General features: G+C 41.4%; 3 protein-coding genes and 1 long non-coding RNA gene across 6 annotated transcripts in view; 1 reads left to right on the top strand and 3 right to left on the bottom strand.

The window, feature by feature from the left end:
• Window positions 1–1,207: 1,207 nt before the first annotated feature.
• On the top strand, window positions 1,208–2,888 carry LOC308319414. 2 transcript variants are annotated; one of them, XR_013964467.1, is made up of 5 exons: window positions 1,208–1,392; window positions 1,685–1,759; window positions 1,867–2,001; window positions 2,091–2,173; window positions 2,592–2,888. It is a non-coding gene; the product is annotated as an uncharacterized lncRNA (long non-coding RNA). The 2 variants fall into 2 exon arrangements; XR_013964466.1 differs by lacking the exon at window positions 1,685–1,759.
• Window positions 2,889–4,198: 1,310 nt separating this feature from the next.
• amh (anti-Mullerian hormone) lies at window positions 4,199–8,157 on the bottom strand. The gene is made up of 6 exons (XM_080770208.1): window positions 7,968–8,157; window positions 7,643–7,736; window positions 6,635–6,825; window positions 6,100–6,248; window positions 5,498–5,591; window positions 4,199–4,917 (listed from the first exon to the last, which is right to left on the bottom strand). The coding sequence occupies exons 1-6, from the start codon at window positions 8,095–8,097 to the stop codon at window positions 4,499–4,501; spliced, it is 1,077 nt and encodes a 358-aa protein (XP_080626334.1). The 5' UTR covers window positions 8,098–8,157; the 3' UTR covers window positions 4,199–4,498.
• Window positions 8,158–9,593: 1,436 nt separating this feature from the next.
• dot1l (DOT1-like histone H3K79 methyltransferase) overlaps window positions 9,594–16,323 on the bottom strand; it is a 38,018-nt gene continuing 31,288 nt past the window's right edge. For both annotated transcript variants that reach the window (XM_080770837.1, XM_080770838.1), the window contains exon 28: window positions 9,594–13,922. In XM_080770837.1, the coding sequence (XP_080626963.1) occupies window positions 13,915–13,922 (8 nt within the window). In that variant the 3' untranslated portion in view covers window positions 9,594–13,914. The remainder of the gene's footprint in view (window positions 13,923–16,323) is intronic.
• LOC308319506 (uncharacterized protein) lies at window positions 15,114–15,971 on the bottom strand (the record flags this gene model as incomplete). The annotated part of the gene is made up of 2 exons (XM_080769611.1): window positions 15,114–15,805; window positions 15,917–15,971. 2 exons carry the CDS (start codon window positions 15,969–15,971, stop codon window positions 15,114–15,116), a joined length of 747 nt encoding a protein of 248 aa, XP_080625737.1.

The following is a 16,323-nucleotide window of genomic DNA, read 5'->3' as shown; positions in this document are numbered from 1 at the left end:
TATATCCAGAACAAGTAGCCTACAACTCACATGTTGTAGTATCAATATTGCAATGTAGAAATATACTCTGTTCACTTACTTACACAACTTCGAGACCTGGGCCCTCATCAAACCCTGTACACTCATGGCACTGCCCTCGCTGCCACACTTTGGGTGCGTTCACACGGGCAGATGAAACGATGCAAAGACATGTGAGTTGATTGGAGCAGCTACATGAATCGTTGCACCTTTGCAACGTCATGTCGCTGTCTTTCATTGACAATGAATGGTAGACTGCATCGTTTAATCTGCCCCATGCCATGTGAACACAACATTAGAGCTGACCTGACATTCCATATGTTGATCTGACCCCCCTCCCATGCCAATTAAAGTGCCAGCCCAGCAGTCTGCCATCGCCCTTTGGTGCTGAATGTGAATGTCTTCAGTGTACAGGGTTTGATGAGGTCAGATCAACATATGGAATGTCAGAACAGGTCAGCTTAAATAGAGATTTAAGGGTGGCAGTGGGGGCAGTGTCTTGAGTGTACAGGGTTTAATGAGGGCCCAGGTAGGGCCGGGCCTTCATTTTCAGGCCTGTTGAAAACTCTAGTTTTCGCCGGCTGCCGGGAGGGGCTGCACTAATAACTTTGGGGCAGGTCCGTCTAGAGTTTAAATGGACAGGTCAGTCTAAAGGGAGACATCGAAGAGGAAGGGTGGATGGGGAAGGATCAACATATATAATGTAAGAACAGGTCAGCTCCATATATGGAGATCTAAGGGTTTGACATCAGATGTAGAGTTGCTGGCCAATATTGATGACATCAGGGAACTCCATATATGGGCTTAATATTGATGACATCAGGGATCTCCATACATCAGGGATCTCCCTGATGATGTCACGAGGCCTGGGGTGACCAACCAACCAGGCATTCAATTGAGGCATTCAATTTAGTTTGACTCGGTTCCACAGATAACAGATATTTTGAAAATAGAAGATCTACAAGCTCACAACGCTTGTCGGCAATTTTTTCTAAATTGTCCAAAATAAATCTACATTTTCTAAATGTTTGCCTCTTTATTATTTGACAATTTGGCCAGTGGTTGACCATCTTTTATACTATTGTTTGTAAAACATGTCACAGGATGAGAACCACTGTATTAAATCGTTTTCTTTCTTGTTCCTTCCCCATCTGTCCCTGTCAGTCAAGAAGCAAGGGGATATGAAGCAGTGTGTGTGTGAGAGGGGGATATGAAGCAGTGTGTGTGTGAGACTCCCCCGTTCCCCAGAACAGAGACCACCGCTAGCACAGCCACAGGACAGCACCCACCCTCAGCTCTACCGGAAAACACAACTGTGGACATTCAGTGCAGAAGAGAAATACAGAGATAAGAGTCTTGACTTCACACAGAGGAGTATGTATACTGTACTACTTTAGAATGTATTGTGAGAGCATTGATGTGTTTTCTAGCTCTAGGGGGGGGGGTGCAGATTCCTATTTTAGGCTACGTTATATTGGTCTATGAGTGTCTGACACACATTTTGAAAGAACGATCATGGAAGCTTCACTGGTGTGTTGTGCAGTACTTGTTTACAGACTTCAAAGCAAAGCAAAGCAAGCAACTGTGTTCAGAAATGAAATAACGTAAAATATGCTTTGTCTTAGTGTACAGTATGACCTGATTTTGGATTCTTTTTTAAATGTAGGGCTACATCCTAACCTATAGGAGTTTAAAAAAAAAGGAAAGTCTAGGTCTACACAACCTTCTGAAAGCAACACAAGTAAGTTTGTATATCCTGCATTGAATATTTGATTCAATTTGATCAACATGTAATTACAATGTTGTGTCATTCGCCATGCAGCTAAGGAATCTCTGTCCCATTCTCAGTGTCTTATGAGCGGATTTTGTCCATTGAAAGTTTGAGTGAAGTCCCAAACCCATGGAAGGCGTTTACATTGAACCGTTGCATAGTACTGGCCATGGTCATAGTGCTTGTGAGCACTGGAGTCAATGACTTTAACAGTGAGTATTGAAAACAATCAAGCGGACAGAGAAAACATACCTTTATTTATAACAAGCCTCCCTTCACTCATTTTCAATTTGTTTGTCAGCTGCCCTGGATTCTTTTGTAGACGAGACAGAAGTGGGTGTAAGGTCCTTCTTTGGAAGTATACAAGATGGTTCTACAACACAGGTATCAGTTTTAATTTAATTTAACTTTGTTTTTGGCCTAGGCCGTGGCTCAGCGGTCCAGGCACCTTGACTGGTAATCCAATCTGGCAGTGTGCCGCGGGTTCGACTCCCGATCCCGACGACCTTTGCTGCATGTCACCACCCCCCCATCTCTCTCCTCATTTCCTGTCAGCCTACTGTCTATCCCTCCATAAGAAAATATAAAATAAATGGCAAAAGCCACAAAAATAAATAAATAAATACTAATAATAATTTAGTTTTAGTCATATTTTAGTTATTCCAGACTTTTACTTCTAATAACACAGTACTTCCACATTACACAGTATTGATACTTGTGTAAAAAAAAGGGAGTAATTCCAGCACCACTGCAAATGTTTTTGTAAACCTGGCCTGTGTGTTTTGTTCTTATCTGCCAACAGGGCTCAGCCTCAGTGTGGGATAGTGTTCTGGGTTGGTGGGGATCCGAAGAAGTTGGAGCCATAAGAAGAAGAAAAAGACCTATCGGAGGAGCTAAAGGAATCATGAGACCCAAAAGCAAAGCTTGATTGATTTTAATAGTGCATGTAAGACAAAAGTGAACATTCAGCAGATGGAATTAATCATTCATAACCGACATCAATAACAACAGTGATCGTGTACAGTACAAATAATTGGCTTTCCATTGTGCTTTCGTGTCTAATTGTATCAACACATGAAATCATAGATTTGAGAAATGATGTGTAGATAATGAAGAATGTCTGTTTATTTTTACTTCACTGATCCTAAAGGAAATGTCTAATACAGAAGAATGAGAAGATAGAAGTAATATAGGCTCATATTTAAACACACTGACATTGTATCAAAAATATATATTTCTCTGAATGAATACTTTGTATCCCAACATTCACATATGTCTAGATGTACAGTATATTTATTAGAGCACATTGAACATTTCCGCAATTTCCATTTCCGCAATTTCCTCAATTTCCATTTCCGCAATTTCCGCAATTACCATTTCCGCAATTTCCGCATTTCCGCAATTTCCGCAATTTCCATTTCCACCATTTCCGCAATTTCCGCAATTACAATTTCCGCAATTTCCATTTCCGCAATTTCCGCAATTTCCATTTCCATTTCCAACTATTAATGGCAGCTGGGTTTCATCATTCAAATAAAATAGAATTCTGTCCGTTTAGCTATAAAATTATGTCAGGGAATAGGGATACACAGTATATGTCTTTCATTTGCATTGCATCTCCCCCCCCCCCCCCAAGCTTTTATTTTCGTTCGAGTAATAGTATACAACTCTAATAGTATTACTTATAATAATGTAATTAAAGATAACTTCATTCAGATTTATTTATTTTTATTTCATTTTCCAGATTTCTTTTTCTTCTTTTTTTTAGATTTTCATTGGTGGGCCAGTCATAATGGTCCCGACTCCCGCGGGCCTGATGTGGCCCGCGGGCCTGAGGTTGAGTATCACTGCAGTAGAGACTTGTCTGCCACTAAACATAAATCATAAATTAAAACATTTCAATTAACCACATGGGCATGTCAAAATAGGCAAATATTTGGCATAAATAGGCAAATATTCTGCAAAAATCTATAGCTTCACTACAAGCTGTTAAGCTCACACCTACAAGCACCCTGTGAGATTGTCTATTTTCCTTTGATGTATGTGTAAGTTGTTATGTGGTTGAAATGTATTTGTTGCTGAGAAGCACACGGCAAGGTGAAGAACAAAAAATTACAATAATCAAAAATATAACCCCAGTACTTGAGTGAAAGTATAGCTAGTCCTCCAAATATTACTCAATTATAACTGAAAGCTGAAACAAAGAGGGGAAAATGGCACTCTTCTGGTGAAAAAAGTTAAAAAGCCTTTATTGATGTGGCTAGTTCAAAATAGAATTAGTTAAAAATGGGGATAACCCATGTGTAGGGGCCCGCATGGCCTTCTTCAGGGTATATGAAAGTTGTTCAGTCAATTTTGTACTAAAATACTTAAGAATTGAAAAGTACATTTTAATAATACTTAAGTATATAAAAAGTGCATTTTCTCCGAATATAGTCGATCTACAAGCTCACAAGGACAACTTGTGAGCTTGTAGATCTGCTATTGTCACATGTACTTTTTCCCTTCCTAGAAAAGTCAAAAGCACAGTATGTTTTCTTTTGAATGTTAGTGGAATGTAAGGCATAAGCCTATCCAAAAAATACAAACACTCAAGTAAAGCACAGATACTAGTGAAAGAATAAAGTAGATAAAGAAAAAAGAATCTACCTAAGTACAGTAGCTACTCAAGTAGCCTACATGCTTTTTGTCAATGTCCACCACTACCCATTAGCGACATCCACACTCCTTTGCCACCATGTGAGGCTGAATGCGGATTTCAGAAACCCCGCCCTGGAGCGGGTCCAGGTCAAGAACAGAGAGTTCCTCGTACGCCACAGGGACACAGCACAGCGAGCGCCCCACATCTATTCCAGCGCGGATCTGGGAGTTGAGGAGGGCAGCATGGTTGTTGGTGTTCGGCAGGGGGATGGCACAGACTCCGTGGCAGTTCTTTATGTCGTAGTTATAAGGGGCAACGACAAACTTCTCGAGGATGACGGTCAGGCTGTGCAGTCTGCACAGGTTGGATCTCCCCAGGTCACCCTGGCTCGACCTTGCGGCCCGCATTCCTCTGCCCTCTGCCTCACATAAGCGGACGGCTGTCTGCACAGCCTTCAGCAGAAGAAAAGCACGGTACTGGCTCTCTCCTGGAAGAGTTATCACAGTTAATTGTTAATTAAAATCATGAGTGGTTTTATTTCAGATCCCCCATTGGGATCTCTAGGGGAGTAAAAAGTACAATATTTGCCTCTGAAAGTTTTGAAAAATGGAAATACCGGTACTCAATTACGGTAAAAGTAAGCCGAAATTGTACAGTAAAGGTCCACTTCACCCATTTTGTTTTAATTGTACACAGCCATCCTGGCCTCGACAGCCCAGACATCCACACAGAAAAGTCCTATCAGATTGCATTAAACAACATTAAACAATGTTAAACTCACTTTGCAGGTTGCTTTGCCACTCGATTTGCCACTTGATGTGCCATTCACTTTAAGCATGCGCATACCCTCTATTCATTGAAAATGGGTGAAGTGCTGCTTTAAAGGAGTAGTTCACCCAAAAAACGTTTGTTTTTGTCACATTCCAAAGCCAATAGTTTAATGACTCATTAGACATTTCAGTCATCAAATTATTCGCTTAGTAATGCGACAAAAACAAACTCCATGGATTCAAGGCTTCATGGGGTGTGTAATTGATAGAACTAGTGACAGAAACTCTGTAGCTCACCTGTTGCTGGTCCTTCTGCAGGAAAGCCACTCAGTGCCTTGAGCGTGTGCAGTTTCTGCATGACAACGGGACCCACGTCCTCCTCCTTCATCACCTGTGGCAGACAGTAAAGTACATGTACTTTAGTGCTATTGAGACCAGGGAAGCATCTGTGTCATTTTAGCTGCTATTAAAAAAATAGAAGATATACAATACAAACTCATAGCACGACACAGCATTATGAGCTTGTAGAACTGCTATTTTTTGAAAAATCATGAAAATGTGTCAAATCTTTGAATACTAAATTCTTTGCTTCTGGGGGGTCCCTGGAAGTTTAACCACTTTCATAGATAACATGGGTTTTTCATGACACTGTTTGATTTAGATGACAATAAGGAGAATTGGCCTCCCGTACTTTACTTCAGTATTTGTATTTTTGGATAAACTGCACTACATTTCACAAGACAAATATTGTATACTTATGACTGACTCCATTACATTTCTAGGAAGAGAAAAAGTACATTATGAATTAACCAGTTAAGCCCTATTTTAAAATGTAGTGAAAATGGCTATTACTTTAACTTGAGCACAAATTTGACTGAGTAACTTTCAGTGTTCGTCACCTGCGTTATTTGGTCAATGGCCTCTTTGAGTCGCTGCCTGAGCACCTCGACCAAGGCAGCAGACAGGGCCAGCTCCACACGCTGCACCGCCGTGAGGTCAGAGCCCAGGGTGAAGGAGAAGAGCATGGGGGCTGAGGAGTTGAGAAGCCCTGCGAGGAGTGTCACAATTGCATAATAGTCTAAATTGCAATCATTTGTGATAATCGCCATTATTTTTCTAGAATCATCATAATCGTTTTAATACTTTGTTGTAAAATGTTCATATACATTTTCAAACGTTTTCCAAAAATAGCCAATCTACAAGGTCACAGATCGGCTATTGTTATTTATTTATTTTAATTTAGAAAGTACAACATTATGCAATTTTGGTTTACAAAGCCTAAAAGGCAGACAGATACCGTATGTAATCTTTACACATAGCCTATGTTCCTACAGTATGTTCAATAACCAAAATACAATCAAATTGTTAATCGCAATTCTTTGCACACAAATTAATGGTCAAGTGAAAACATGCCGTGATGGCGACAGGCCCTACCTATGAGGAGGGTCTCGCTGGAGGATAGCCCCAGTCTGAGGGGGGGCAGGGACTGTAAGGTGTCCAGCTTCACGGTGCTGACGTGTGGGGGGGTTCTAGCAGGCAGGGCGTCTGTCAGGAACCTATGCAGCTCACATAGGAAGGAGAACATGTCTGACGAGGCAGGGGTGGACCCTGGAAGGTGGGAAAACCTGCAATAGACAAATAGAAAGCTTTAACCACTTGAACTCCAACATGGAACACAAATATAGCCGCTCTATAAGCTCATACGTTGTGACAAGTTGTGAGCTTGTAGGATGGCTACTTTTGGTGTATAGAGAAAAAAAGTGGTACAGAGCCAACTCAGGTCCAGTGTAGAGGGTTTACGTTAGCTGGCATGGGCAGACTTAATATCACTGTGTGACTATTCCAGACTATTAGTCTGGAACTTTGGTTTGGTTTGTGGAAGATTAATTTCAAAGGGGTGTTTACAAACAGATTCAAACCTCACAGCAAAAAAAATCCCACTTTGAATAGTGCAGGGCTCTGATTTGTCACCCACCAACTCTGCATGGGGTGAGCAAAGTGTAATTCAAACCAAGATGTGCCAGACCAATCTTCCCAGGGAATTTTATCAGGCTATGTTTTAAGTGAATAAGTCAAAGGCTACTTTGTCAAGGCTACTTTGCGCACAGAAAATAGCAGATCTGGCCTGGGCCGTGGGTCAGCGGTCCAGGCAACTTGGCCGGTAGACCAAGTCTGGCAGTGTGTCGCGGGTTCGACTCCCGATCCCGACGGCCCTTACTGCATGTCACTCCCCCATCTCTCTCCCCCATTTCCTGTCAGCCTACTGTCTGTCCCTCTATAAAGAATATAAAATAAATGCGAAAGCCGCAAAAAAAAACATTAAAAAGAAAAAGAAAATAGCAGATCTACAAGCTTACAACACATCACACTGAGATACATTGTGAGCCTGTACGTCAGCTATTTTTGGTACACAACACTGGCACACAACTAAGTATTACTGACCTTCCAAAACATGGCGTGTTGTCAGGAAGTTGAGGAGACACTAAGGAGGATGAGGAGGAGATATCTGCAGTCATTCCTAAAGCGTCTCGAATCTCTGGAAATAATCACATAAGACTTTCTCTTAATTATCTCATGATCATGATTGCATTTTGAAAAAGAATACAAATGAAGTGAATATAATTAGAAGCAATATTCTGTGCACATATTAAGCCTGAAATTTGAATATAATCAGCTATCATATACTAAGTCTTGAACTAATCAACAAAACAAATAAATACAAACTATAAAAACGGCACAAAAATAGAAATGCTATTTTAAGTCAGACCTGTCGTTGGCTGTTCTTGGACGAGCGTCAGTTCATGGTTGCTGTCCCTGTCTGCAGCCCCCTGGGGAACACCCCCCACACTCCTATACAGCAACGATGCCCCCAAGTAGAAAACACACACAAGCAGCATTCTAACTGTTCTCTGTATTTCTGTTCAGTCTGCCTGTCTGGTTAGTTGTATTGGGTCAAGCAAGAGAGGATGGGATTTATAAGTACACTCGCTGCTTAAGTCTCACATCAGCCAACAGTGAAATATCGTGTCCTTGAAGTGCCAGAGCATGGCGCTACTGTGGAACAAGCATATATATGCTCTCTGGTGTGTAACTGTCTGCTAGACTGAGATAGGGGAAAGGAGGGAAAACCAGGCAAACAATACCTGTTTGTTAGTTTGGACACCCACCTTGCCTCTATCAGTAGGCTCAGACAATTATGGTGCTAAAAGGCGTCCTAAAGGGAGGATTCTTGGAGATGAGCAATTCTGGAAGATGACAGATTGGACATGTTTTTGGGTTCTCATAAACCTCCCACTGTCTCCTGTAAAATTAAGCCATTATTCTCCGTGTTGAAGGCCAGGCTTCAGACGTGTCTACTGTTAACAAGTAGCCTATTTCCAGTTTAACCACATGAACACATACTGGCATCCTGGGGGGGGGGCTCTAATCTACAAACTGCTTACAGATTGACTATTTTAGAGGAAGAGATTTACTTGTAGATGGGGGGGGGGGGGGGGGGGGCAGACCCCTGTAGACCCCCCCATAGAGCCCTGTAAGACCCTGGTCAACTAAGTAGCCTCCATAGAGTTTAAGTGGTCAAACTCAGAGTTACAACACACTGTACATGTGTGTGGAACAGTGGATGGACAGATTATGGAACAGGCCAAAGTGGCCAGTTCCCAGGGCAGGGGCCCTTGTCTGGGCTAAAAGGCTGATCATCAATTTACTCAAATGTATACACTGTAGGTTAACGACCAGATATGAGCTCGATCAGCATAGAGAATACAAGTCTCCTCATAGCCGTCTGAAGTATTTTTATTTTTTACATGCAAATATCATGTACTGTACATAATATATTGTAGGTTATATAGGTAAATCCTGTATGATAAAATGTCTACAAGTGCTTCCTTGACCCACACATACCTTACGACTCGAGTAAATTGGGAAATCTCACAGCTGCAGTCTTGTTTTGCAGACAAACCAAGGTCTCTGTTACTCAATGGCAGTGGGTGCCAAGAGATAACGTCAAGGTCCTCCCTTACACAGAATCCCAAATCCCTGAAGAATTACAAGAATAGTCAGTTTTTTAATCAAGTTTAAATGACATCCTGATGATAGTCTGATACATCACGACAGTGTCTTTTGTAGTATTATGTGAATTCTGTTAATGAGCAAATATAGGCGCCTATATTCACAAGATGTGTGAACTATGTTTGGACTAGACCTGGAGTGGACATTAGATCATTGTGTGATCCAGTAATAATCAGAGAGCACATCAGAGCCATTTTTGGTTTAGAGCATAACGATGCTCCAATATGGACAAAATGTGCTACTTGCTTGGATTGCATCCACATTTTTCTCAGGTCAACATTCATAATGTTCAGACAGAAAAGACGGATCACAAATGTTATATGAAACTGTTTTTTTTATTAAATAAAAAGCAGAACAAAACCCATCTCAATTCATTTATCACTAGAACATCTTAAGATAAAAGCACCAACACCAAACAGCAAGAATTTTTCCATGAAAATCCAGGGCCTTTTGGAAAGTAGGTTTGCTGTTATTGCACCTCAAACCTGCCCAGGCTTTAACGATCAGAGATCACTTTACTGTACATAGATCACATTTGTCTTTCCATTGACAGTCGCCCCCACTGAAGGGGATCACAACAAAGGACATAGAACTTCCTTTTCATTGGGACCAAGCCTGGATGCTGAATGTTGTAACCACTCCACAGATTCTCCAGCAGGCTGACATACAGTATAAAGCTTTATAAAGCAAGATTTAGATGCCCGGAGAGGCCGCATGTACTGTATATGACAGTGAGAAATGGTGGAAGGAGACAGATACATCACTAAGGCAATTAGTCAACTCAAAAAGCATAAAGGAACAATTTTGAGGCTAGCTTAAAAAAGATTGTGTGGCTGACCTGGTCCTGAGCTGTAAGGGAAAAAATGACTTTTACCATGCCACTTGATGATAGATACGTTTGTGACATGCAGTAGTTGAAAATATTGTTAAATCATTTTAAGTGATGTTAAGAAGTTCCTGAGTAAGACCTTTGGCAGGATTAATTTCAGAGTAAACCACCTTGACTGCAAAACTCACACCTCACAAACCATGATGGTGAATTTTTCAGCAAATGCAATTAAGGGCTTTTCATACAATTCATGCTTTATGCCAAAGAGTTTGAATATCAGTACCTCATCACTCTGACTAACTCCAAGTGGCTTCAATGAAACAATCAAGTTCTAACATTTAACACTGGTATCAATATTCAGTTGCCAAACCCCAATTCTCACAGATACATATCATGCTGCCTCTCCAGTTATAGGAAGTTGTATCGATTTGACAGGCCATCAGAAAACCACGAGCCAGCTTGTGTTTTAGATTATGAAACCATGCCTCTCTATAGCAGATGAGAGGAAGCATTATTTTATCAATACATGTAGCTGCATTTATCCTTGTTTTAAGTGAAGGAGAGCACTGTACTGTCTGACTAGTAGTAGTAAAACTTTATCGGAATCTTAAGTGTCCATTTAAAGCATACTGTAATATATAACAACTGAAATTGTATCAAACAGCAAGAGTAAGAAAATCAAAACGGTGTTAACAATAACAATTACAAAAGACCCCTCAGTGCTGGTAACAAAAAGGACTGTTGCCTCTCTGGTTAATTTCTAAAATGAGAAAATTGTTCTTTCTTCACTTAAAGAGAAAACAAAGCCGTAGATGAAGAACACATAGTGTTTGCAGAGCTATTCGAGTGTACACGACAGCAATGTGACTATAAAGCTTTAATTAGTCTCATGTGAGACAGAGTCACACGAAACAAACGCAGACAAAACAAGCTTAAGTGGAATCCGGTTACTTATGTTCTGTGATGACAAACTCAAACGTGACAACGGGATACAAGCTTAGCCGAGGTGATCGACCCCAATCAATGCTCACTACACTACACAGTACATTTCCGAGTGTTAATTTAGTGTGTAAACTTCAATTAACACTCAGTAGTTTACCATGTAGTATTCAAACTAAACTACTGGTTAAACATGATCAAAACATTTTCCGTTATGTTTTATACAATATGCTCATACATGGTGGAGCGATTCGATAGAACATATCCAATGAAAGGCAGTGTATACGACATGTTGAATTGTGTTACTGCATGCACACAAATTAGTCTGTAAAACAAAACTCCTGTTATTTTGGGGAGGGGGAAGCACCATTTCTTTCTGCTGTTTGAGGTGGTAGAGAAATCTAAACACCAAAAACATCTGATGTTTTTTGTCCTTGTTGTAAATGCATACAGTATATGTTCCGAGTTCATTTCACCATGAAGTGTGTTTTCACAAGTATATAGGCTTATTTGTATGGATAGACCAAACAATCTCCCCGCCCTCTTCTCCACGGCTTCAAGCCCATCCTGTCTAACAGGTTGGGTGCAAGGGGCACAATGTGAGCACCAAAACATGACCCCTGCAGTCCCAAAAAGAAAGAAATAACACAATCTAGATGTTTCAAATTCACATATACTGTATAGCATATATATATATACTGTATAGCATATATACACACACACACACACACACACACACACACACACACACACACACACACACACACACACACACACACACACACACACACACACTTTTCTTATTTTAAAAACATAAGTCATACAATGGAGGAAATCAAACAAAAACAAATATGTACAATAACAGTGTGTCGTGTTCTTAAAAACAAATCCTGTACTAGTAGCATGGTTTTCAGAGCTGAAGGTTTAAACAACTGATAGAGAAATGCACACACATCCGAGAGGAGAGCGTTGCATCGACTGCGCCAGTTGTTGCAGGACGCGGCTCTGTTCGAACATGTGGTGTCTACAGTTGTACACAAACTGGCAAGAGTATCTTAAATATGAGTAATTGCCAGAAAACAAAATGGCATTAAAACTTGTCCCTGTGTACAAGAAGCACCATATATTCCATTTGGGTTTCATGATTATTCTTTTTTGTAATCAATATAGAATAAATAAGATCAGGCACAGTTCTGAGTCAGACGGATTGTAGCACCATTGTTTTTCAGACTGTGAGTCAAGTACACACACTATTGCATTCTACACTGTCAACACATTTAAGGATTAAAAAATAAAATAAAGGAAAGAATTACCAAAGACAAAAAGGAGACCGCTTAAATATAATAATCTAAAATTATACACAATTATACACTCAGACAATTCACAGTACAAACATTGTATACAAAAATTAATTACAAAATAAAAAAGCAAACTATAAAAAGGTATGACAACAGTCCAGTAGTTTGCTGTGGTTCGAGATTTTTGTATTCCCAGTGTGATGTGTGTGTATGTGTGTGCACGTGTTCAAGTGTGAGCATGTGTTGCACAGCTGCTGCATATAATATTTAGTCCAATATTTTAATTAACTTAATTTTCCAAACTAATGAAAAAAAACAAAAAAAAAACAAGCTCAGCTTAAGAATGGTTTAAACTTTCTGCAAGTTTAAAAATGTTAGGAAACTCTGCTGCAGTCCCATGTCGTAGTGAGAACTATGACTCAGTTGACACTAGGCAGCCAATCGTCTACACCTGTAGTCTGCTCAACAAAAGCTTTGTTATGGAGCCTCCTAGACAACCATACTCACAGGCAGCACAGCCCTGCTATCGTTCACTATCACACTCGGATAGCAATATCTATGTACTGTGGGTGGTGTTTGTTCATGCAAACAGTATGCCACATAGAACATTATCTTATCTAATGAATTTCATTGGGTCTTTCTATTGGGTTATCTGAAAGGACACACATTCTGCTTGCCACTTGCCCTAAAAATCCTTAGCTGTCACAGCAGGGCATGCAGCTCTGCTCATAAATTCACCATATTATATTTTATTGAAAATAAATTAACAGCTACTCTCTGAGAGGAAACGTGAAAAGACAAATTGTATTCAAGTTCATGAAAACAATTCATTTAGCTTTGCTTAGAGGGCAATTATATTTAATTTGGCCTTCAGTTGAATTAGTAATTAAGTACTTTAAACGGCGGTCAATAAACCAGCCAGGATCTTTAGCTACATATTTAACTCTGTCCAACAACAGACTATCCAGTGCGAAGTTACGCGGCGACTTAAGTTCCTGATCTTGTTTGGTATCCAAATTATTTTAATCACACTGAATGATGACAAACAAGTGGGAACATGAGCATGCAGAGGGGCATGGCTGCATGACATCCAAACAGAGTTCAGTGGACTGATCTTTGCGCATGTGCAGGTATGTATGGGCATGGGTGTGATGATGACATCTTAAATAAACAGCACTTGGTACACCCGTGCAGCTCAAATAGGTGGCCTGTCTGTGCTTATACATTACATTACAACACACATTTATTTTCTTTTTTTTAAGCACTAGATGCTATAATGGCCACTGGTATGTTCAGTGACTCGTATAGCTTTATGCCTTCACATAATCACACGTAAGCACGGCCAACACCTATGAATTCTGCTCAGGGGTACCATAGTGGTATGGTATGGTGTGTGTGTGTGTGTGTGTGTGTGTGTGTGTATGTGTGTGTGTGTGTTACAGAGTGATCTCAGTACAGAAACCTGTCTTGGACACGGTTGAGTTGTGCAGACGTTTTGAAGCACCAGTCAGTGAGTAGAGCGACTTGGTCCACACCTGGCCATTTGCATAGGTTATATTACATTGAGGTAGATCTCATCAGTTACCTGTGAACAGATGGCAGAGGGAAACCACAGGAGTCAGAAAAAGAGGCATTCCAGTGGGATTTAGCAAGTCTCTTTCTAATAGGATAGTCACGTCTAAAAAATAAAAATAAAAAAACAAATCTGCCTAAATGAAACATTTATTTTTAAAATATTTTATGAACACATGTCTGAGACTGTGTATGTGTGATACAGTGAGACAGAGTAATTGAGGGAGAAAGATTGAGGGTGATAGAATATACATTTTCAGTGAAATCTGAATAAAATGTTATTAAATGTACTGTATTTACATTGGGAATGGATGTTTAATAACACTCACCACTCTCAGTTGTCTTATCCCAGCTATTATACATTACATGTTTGCCTCGGTTCCACAGATAAATATTGTGAAAATAGCAGATCTTCAAGCTGACAGCTATTTTCACACTATTTTCTTAATCTGACCTGATAAAAGTTGCATCTATAAAAGGTTTTGAAAGTGAAGGCAGTTTGCGGCACTCCACCGTTCTTCTACTATTGGTAGAGAAACTTAAAATGTTGTCCGAATGTTGATGTACCTAAATTAAATTAAATTAAATAAATACATTTTAATTTCACATACATTGCAATTCATGGTTTGTTTTCGTTCTTTATTTGTACTTTAGAAACATGAAAAAGGAACAAACACACGCACACTGTCTTCAAATGCAGTGACCAACTTTTATTCAGGGAAACAACGTTTCGGCGTATGCGGTCTTTATCAGGCTATCTTTATGATTCATCAGGCTATCATAAAGATGGCCTGATGAAGGTCACTTCATCAAGACCTTCATCAAGTTGGTCACTGCATTTGAAGGGTGTTTGTTCCTTTTTCATTTTTGAGCACCGTACCCTCTCCTACGCACCTGTCGCCTGTAGGTGTGCAAAAGCCTTCCTTTTTTGTACTTTAGAAACATAGATTGGGTCCTGAGGAGACAGTGACACTAGATTTCTCTTTTGGGTTCTTAACTGAAAAAGGTTGGGAACCCACAGTGCAAGTATTCACATACCTTGTTCAAACAGGAACAGCAGCTTTGGAAGCACAGGGGGAAAAACAGGTATCCTGTCTCTCTCACTCCCTACCCGTCTCTTTTATACTCTCTCTCCTCCCATCCCCCTTCTCCATCTCCAACAGCCCCCCACCACCCTCCCCACCCCCACCCCCCTCCATGAGTCCTATCTCGGTCGGGGGCCAGGGAGCTGGGTGGTGGTGCAAGCATGCAAGCCCTGAGTCCTCCACAGGCTCGCCCCGCCGCTTCCGGAGCCACTAGCCGGCGGCAGCGGGGGAGGGCGGGGCAGGCGAGGGGAGTAGTGCACTGCGAGGGGACGAGAGGAGGAGCCGGACAAAGAGGAGGACGAGGACGACAGTGAGGCAGTAGCAATGGCAGCAGACAACGAAGCAGAGGAGACAGACGAGGAGGAGGAGATGGAAAGAGCACGGGAGGACTGCACCCTCTGGTGGTGGAGGGATGCATGGGACAGACGAGAGGAGACGAGGGAGTCTGGACGCAAGGAGGGTAAAGGCGAGGCCTCGGAGTGTGTGGCGGGCTGCGCTAGGGAGGAGGGGTTGCTGTGTAAAGGAGGCGGGGTGGGCAGGGAGAGCGTGGGAGGAGAAGGGCTGTGCAGGACCGTCAGGGTACGGCCGTGCTGGGCCTGGGAGTGGGACATGGAGAGCGCGAGGAGGGGGGATGAGGAAGATACGGAGACCAAGCGCATGGTGGCTGACTGGGAGGTGGCGTGCTGCTGGGTTGGGGAGGAAGTGGAGGGAGAGGAGGAGAGGCTGAGCAGCGTGCCGAGACCTCCGGAGGCGGGCAGCCCCACCCCAAACTGATGGGTGGACACTGAGGGAACCACGTGGTGAAATATACCTGAAAGAAATCACACAGCAGAGATGGAAGCATGTGGGGGTGGATAGAGGGGTGTAGAGAGAGAGAGAGAGACACAGAGAGAGAGAGAGATAGAGAGAAGAAATGGCAGACGGAGTAAGAGGGAAGGGGAGAAAGACAGAGGCAGGAACTGAGCCAGGTTGTGCATAGCGCCAAGCCAAGTCTCAAGACAAGCACACCGAAAGCAGGCAAAGCCATTTCACTGTGATGCTAGCAAGGTCCGTTTAGTAGAGCTTTACATATAGACCAAGGCATTTCTTACACCGTTTTTGGACTGGACCATTAATTTAGCATTCTTGACCAGGACATCACAGTGAAATGTCTCTGTGACATATATAACCTCCAACTGATACACCCACAGAAAATGATCAATTCAAGTGCCTCCTGCATAAATACTATTAGAATAATGTGTTTTTTTGTAAATCAATTAGGCAATTATAATGAACAAGACAATTACTGCACTCTCTGCAATTTCTGGATTCTTTCCCATATTTGTGGCA

Source organism: Protomyctophum bolini, assembly GCF_963924005.1.
Source record: "Protomyctophum bolini genome assembly, chromosome: 8".
In the NCBI taxonomy this organism is placed as follows: Eukaryota; Metazoa; Chordata; class Actinopteri; order Myctophiformes; family Myctophidae; genus Protomyctophum; species Protomyctophum bolini.
The sequence above is the reverse complement of the archived record's forward strand: the minus strand, read 5'-3'. Positions and strand labels throughout refer to the sequence as shown.

Excerpts from the sequence above, each read along its gene's own strand:
- amh (XM_080770208.1), bottom strand. The coding sequence starts at position 8,097 with ATGCTGCTTGTGTGTGTTTTCTACTTGGGGGCATCGTTGCTGTATAGG. Across the intron at positions 7,737-7,967 it reads CCAAGAACAGCCAACGACAG|AGATTCGAGACGCTTTAGGA; the intron begins GTCTGACTTAAA and ends GATTATTTCCAG. Across the intron at positions 6,249-6,634 it reads CAGCGAGACCCTCCTCATAG|GGCTTCTCAACTCCTCAGCC; the intron begins GTAGGGCCTGTC and ends CACTCCTCGCAG.